Consider the following 6,834-nt stretch of genomic DNA (forward strand, 5'->3'; position numbering starts at 1 on the left):
ACTGAATGAAATACAATTCCTGAAGGGATACAGTTCTGTTCACATACATGCAAGTGAGTCACAGCAACCATAGCTATAATCAGTTTTAATTATCTGCATGCTTTGATAATACATTTGGAGGATGGTATAGATTGTTCATATATGTTCCAGGATCACAAACGATGCTCGTGAAGATGAGATGGAACAAAATGTGAGCGAGGTCAGCGGAATGATAGGCAATCTCCGTAACATGGCTATTGACATGGGTAGTGAGATTGACTCCCAGAACAGACAGGTTGACCGCATCAATCAGAAGGTAACCTTCTTCACACTTCTCTGCATTCTACAGAACACCTTACATGTACTCAATAAGTTCCACAGCTCTAGAACAGCAATGAATGGTTGCTTGTCATAGAAGGGCACATTTATGTCCCTCGCCACCATTTCCAAAGAATACTTTCCTAATCAAACAGCTACTTAAACATTGATCAGATTCAAGCCTGACTGCCATCAATCATAAGATTGTTCAGCTGATAATTATTACCAGAGTGGCTAAAATCATTTTGTAATGTGCTCTGTACTAAGTCACTTAAGTAACAATTATAAGAGATACGAGTACTTTATCACCACAAACAGAGTGAAACAGAAACATGTTATTTACTTTTTTGTCTTTCCAGTGAAAGTAATTCAATGTCATTCGAAGCATAAATCCTTTATAATGTCAGGCTGACCCAGTTTCAAATCATTGATTTCACCTGTTCTGTTTTAATTCATGTTTTCTGCCCTGTTGGTATAATGAAAGGAAAATTGGATCATATCCATAAATCACAGAATCACCAAACCATCAGCATTTGCCCCAAAATGCCTCATTGTTTTTATTAATAAGTAGTGAAGTCCTGATAAGTGATGTAGCATGAACCTGTTTGGAGTTGGTCTGACAACCTGTAAAATACAATATACTTAATTGTTGTAGGTGTATTAAGTAATTAGTATAAACGGTCAAGTTACAGGAGCCTGGACTTAGATATTTACTTGATTAATTTGAAAAGAGGTAGGTATTCAATGAGTGTATACATCAAGGATCTTCTGTTGATTGATTCAATGCAAGTAACTATGGAGAGGTCTAATAAAACAAAATTAAAAATATGTAGTTTTCAGATGAACATTGCCATTTTGAGCATCTTGACTCAGATCAGTTGGCAAGTTTTACAAGTCATTGCAAGTTTATAATTTGTCTTATGATAAAGTGATTCTTACAAAGGGCACTATATATATGTTAGGCCTGGTCACCACACCCTTGAGCATAACAGTGGTGCCTTATCAGACTGAGGGACAGACATTCTTTGACTGTTTCAACCTGTGTGTATTAATGAAATTGTTCTGTTTCAGACAACCAGTTACTAACACTTCCATTAATAACCTTGAATAATCTGCCTTGTTTTTGCAGGCCACATCTAATGAGATTCGCATCACTGAAGCTAATAAGAGAGCTACAAAGCTCCTTAAAGAGGCTTAGATCTCAAAAAGTGTAACTGGCCAGTCGAGTGTGGTTTCAAATTTTAGATTTATTCTCATCTTTCTTTATTATCTTCAGTTTGGAGTCATTTAGTGCAAATTTCTTTTTCTGCGATTTGTAAACCACACTTATCATCTAGAGAAATATTTGGCTGAAAACTATTTGCAAAAATACATTTCATAACCATGGGGTGAGCTTTTCATCGCCTTCATATTTAGTTTGAAGTGAAATATTTGCTTGAAACCTAGCCAAGACAACATATTAGGATTGTATGTGGTAAATTTCATCTTAGGAATTAATTCAAATTAGCATTATGGTCATGATGGATTGATCAGAATCTTTTTTCTTGATGATACTGGTGTGAACTTTATATTAAATCATAATTTCTTAGTCATCTGCCAGTAATATTATGTTTTAAGCATTACAGTGTTGCAAATAGAGTAAAGAGCTGTAGTTAAATCAGTGTTGATTAGTTTCATTAGACTTCATCATTAGCTTTAATGTTCAAGTACCATTTATGCCATGTTAAATCTACTTTGAAGTATTGAACATAAATTGTAGGTATTTTTTTGTCTTGGCTAGAATCTCATTACTATGCATGACTTGATGTAGTGAAATTATATTTCCTTTAAAAACCAACAGTACAGTTGTCACTTTTCAAGTAAATCAGTTCAAATCTTACAATGCTGCTTCTGTGTGCTGGTTCAGTTTTGATCTGAAAATATGATTGAATGGTTTGGTTTTGAAAGGGAAATATGGTTGTATTGTTTTTTAGAATCATTTAGTAAGGAATGCTCACTCTCTCTTGATTTGTGATATTCTGGATCTTCTTTTTTCTTGATCACTGTCGTTTGTTTCATGTTTTGTTGTCTGTTCTCAGTTTCTTTTGTGTTTTCTTCATTTTCAACACTTTAGGCAGGGTCGTTGAATGTCCGAGTTGATAACGCCAATGACCGAGCTACAAAAATACTCCGACATCAGTGATGGGTCCATGTCTCTCACCTGCTCAACGGACTGCCGTCGACTGTCCAGAGATTCTGCATTCTGGAAGAATATCTTCTACTGTATCTCATCCTTAAACTGATAAGAGGAGGAATTCCAGGGACTGTCAAAATAATTGATATGTTGTGAACATTTGTTCTTGTATCTTTTATGGTCATTTTTAGATCAGGACTATCACAATCAAAATTCAGCAATTTGGGTGATTTACTGATACCTGTTTACATAGCATGTGATGAAATTGTGTGTAGGATATATGGAACTGGTCACAAAGTTGTGTTAATGATGTAATATGAAGAACAATTATTTATTGTTTAGTAACCAAAAAAATGTACATAACGTGACTACAACATTTGCTTTTCTTTTAAGTACAAAATTATGTATATATTTTTTTATCAGACACAGGCCAGATTTTCACATTGCAGTCATTTGTCATCAGCAGAAATAAGGGGTAAAGGAAGTCAGGGCACAAGAGCCAAAGTCATAACTTTAAGGATATCAAGATGGTCAAAGTCCCCCTTCCTTTGCAGCAAATCAAATATTGTTTGTCTTGTATGGAAATCCATACATCTTAGGCCAAATTATTGCTTCTTCTTCCTGTCAAATTTGTACCAAAAAGTGAGCCAACAATGTCTTTACCAGTAGTGTGAAGTACCTGGCAAGCTTTTGACAACAATGTATTTTATCACCCGTATTAATGAAACAGATCAGATTGTATGGCAAACTGGCTTTTGCAAATCTTCAGTTAACAAATGTGTGAATTTACCATTCAGTTGACTTATTCTGGATGCAATGTTTAAGGAATTTGATTATCTAAGGGAAGTAACTACACATTCCAATACTTAACACATAATCAGGGTGTGGCTACTATCAGGTACGTTGTCAGCATGCATGGAGTACATTACTGATGTGAATGTTGTTCCAGCAGGCTTTGACACCTGTCTTGTTTAGAAACCTTGATTAGTTTTTCCTCGAGTTACATAAATAAAACTGTCTTATATATGGTTTTGTGTAAAGTATTTGTACATAATTTTCATACTTTAGGTGTCAATATGTTATGGGAACTCTGCTTGATCTTCTAGTCAAGAAAATGATGAAATTTCAGTTAGATATTCTGTCCAGGTGAAGGAAGAGTTAAAGCATTCATTTTGATCAGCTATGTGCAATGTGTCATAAGAGGTTCTTAGCATGTGTGGAAGGTAAGAAAGTGGGCCTGGGACCAGTAATATATTGAGACCGTGGATAATATTAATACCAAAATAATGTAGATAACATGTTGAAATGTTTGTGCACAATAACTAATGTTATATTTTGGTGGCTGGAACAGAATCACCAAAGTGACATGCAAAGGATCAACGTTTATGCAGAATATTTGTACTTTATCATTAAGTCATTTTTTGTTTCACCAGGTCTATTTCAACATTTTATTTATGATCAATGTAAATTGTAATGTACCAGCAAGTACAAAACTACCCACAAAACAGTCTTGCACTGTAACAGCATGTTGCTTTGAGATCAATCATATGTTTTAAACATATTGTGTGTGAGAAATTATGCTCTGTTCTTCTTAAAAACAATTACTGCTGGTAGATTTTGGCCAAAGAAATAGCATAAAGCAACTTGAATAGAGTTTTACTACTTTTCAACATTTGAAATGTTGTACAAGTGATATTTGGATTGAAATATTTTGACGGCGAGATATGACACAGTTGTTAGACATTTTCCCCATCAATATGCATGTGGAGGAGTTATTGAAGTATTAACTTAATGCAAATCATATGTCTGTGCTATATAACTTTGTGCGTTTTTGTAGCAAACACATACACTGATGATGAGGGACTACCATGAGATTTGTGACTTGGTGAAATTTTTGAGAGATTTTTTAGTATAAATTCATAATATCATAATGAGGGGTGTCTCATTTATACAGCTGTTCCAAAATTGAAACATGTTTATAAATATTCTCTCAAACATTTCACCTAGTGGATAAATGTACTGCGATTTGCTCTTTGTTTGTGTTACACATCCTATACACATTATAAATAGAGAATCATTTTCATTCATTCCAGCTGTTAAGCTTTGTCCTGTATGTAATGTCACAATCATGTGGATATTAAAGATTTCCTGTAGACATAGTGTAGAGGATTCTATATTCATGTTCTTTCTCTCAGTGTCAACAACTTCTTCCATATGATATGCAGTTCATATGTCATCATCAACTGACATATGTCAGAGGTTATATGCTCCTAGTATGTTCGCCAAACTCTCACTCTGAAATGCTGGTCTCGTACTGTCGTTGGGACACTTGTAGACTGAATACTTTTGCATTGTGTTTGATATGTAGGAAAAGCAATCTCACATTCCAGATTTACACAGACTATTTTCCTTGTTGTGACAGCATACCTGATTGTTTGTAACAACTGGAAAATGCCTGAGGTCTGCATCAGTATGTGATTGCGTCCCACAAGAAGGTAACACTCATGCATTTTTAGGTGTTTGTCTACTCAGCATGTGAGGAATCTAGTCAAAACTGTGGAGCAGATGGTTTCTTTGCTGCTGTGTTACATGCGCTGTTGCAGTGGGAAGCCATTCATTAAGTTGCTTGCCACTGTAATGGCACTGAGCTATGCTATGCTGATCTTCAAGGTTTCTAAGAAAATGAATTATTATTTAATGTAATGTTGCAGTGTGGACAGCTGTTGTTTCGGAAATGCTGATTTCAGTAATACCTGTTTTGTATAGTTTTTATCACACTGTATGTGACATGTAAGGGAACGAAAATCTTGATGGCACTGTCATATTCAGAATGAGAGTTTGGATGGACTTGATAGTAACTTATCAGATAGCTTTGTTCATTTTCACTGTTAAAGATTAAATACTTTCACTTCTTCAGTGGTGTTTGTAGTTCAGTCAAAGGCTTTTCAAAATATGTTCAGAGATTTAATTCAAACCAACAGATATGAAAAGTCGCTGTTATTTTGTGTTCCCTGACGCAGTGTGGAACGGGGTACATTGTATTCAGCATATGTATGTACATTTCCCATCCTTGCTAGCACAATATCTCATGAACTGTTGTACCCATTGTCTTCAAATTTGGTGACAGCCTACATTGGTGGACTATGCAGACAGCACTCAATTTGTTCTCAAGGTCACCACAACACTTACACAACCCATTTGGTTCATATAATTCTGATATGTTGCAGACCTTAATGTTTAGATGGTATTTAGGGTTTGGCCAACTTTCATAGCAAAGTCCAGGCCTTTTTATAATTGTAGCTATGCCCCTTGTCTATTACCTGTGACAATAAAAACACATGTTTGATATATTTGCATTGGTAAACTAATAAAAAGCACTTTGCCATTGCTAGATATTTCTGAAAATAGGTATATTCAGTTTTTATCTTCAATACACAGCAAATACTTTTATGTATATCTTATGCAAAAATGACATATTGTGCAGTTTGTATGCTCAAAACAGTGTAAGCCCTTAACTTTTACTTCTTTTACTTGGGTGACCAATGAGACTATACACCCATGTAGAAAATCCAAAAAGGCTATAGCATTTTTCCACGTATTAGACTGATGAAAGACATGTTATGGAGAAGGATTATTTACCAACTGCAGATGAATAGCATATCTGTATTTTTTTTTATGTGGACGTTGATCAATACATTCCCAAACAAGGTAATAGTCTGACATTGTTGCTATAGCTTAGCAGAATCTGACAAACAACATACACTAGGTCACACGTATGTTCTACCCATGTGGAGAATCTTCAGCCTGACGAGCTACCCCCAACGCCCTTGTCAGACCATTCATAATTTCTGGCTAGGGGGATGATGATGATTTATATGGAGAGGCACCGAGATTTGGGGCCTCTGTCAGAGTTTCACATGCACTAAGGGTATAACAGTTAGGGTGCGGGCAGGTTACACATGCAGTTCAAAAACGATCACAGATATGCCACGACTATCAACAGTTAAACGTGAGAGAGCCATAGGTATGCACCAGATGGGGACAACACACGCTAACGTTGTAAGAACCTTCTGCCCTCGCATAGCTCTCTCTTGACTGCTGCAGCATTACAGGACCGACACAGGACAGACCAAGCAGTGGGAGACCACGAGTAACAACACCAGCTGAAGGTGGTTTTCTGTGCTTCTTATGACTGCATTGAGTGGACATGATTTGACCATCTTAACACAAACTTTTCCTGCTTCAGATAAAAAATATTCAATCACAAAATTACCAACGACAAAATTCCGTCTCACAACAGTGTCTGCCTTAGAGTATACTAACTTAACTCACAAAGAAAGCTTAACCACTGTGTGAATGCTTCA

General features: G+C 35.8%; 1 protein-coding gene across 2 annotated transcripts in view; it reads left to right on the forward strand.

The window, feature by feature from the left end:
• Positions 1-5,386, forward strand: part of LOC137293800 (synaptosomal-associated protein 25-like) — a 135,068-nt gene extending 129,682 nt beyond the window's left edge. For both annotated transcript variants that reach the window (XM_067824548.1, XM_067824547.1), the window contains exons 7-8: positions 151-295; positions 2,411-5,386. In XM_067824548.1, the coding sequence (XP_067680649.1) occupies positions 151-295; positions 2,411-2,479 (214 nt within the window). In that variant the 3' untranslated portion in view covers positions 2,480-5,386. The remainder of the gene's footprint in view (positions 1-150; positions 296-2,410) is intronic.
• Positions 5,387-6,834: the final 1,448 nt, after the last annotated feature.

Source organism: Haliotis asinina, chromosome 8 (genome assembly GCF_037392515.1).
Source record: "Haliotis asinina isolate JCU_RB_2024 chromosome 8, JCU_Hal_asi_v2, whole genome shotgun sequence".
NCBI lineage: Eukaryota > Metazoa > Mollusca > Gastropoda > Lepetellida > Haliotidae > Haliotis > Haliotis asinina.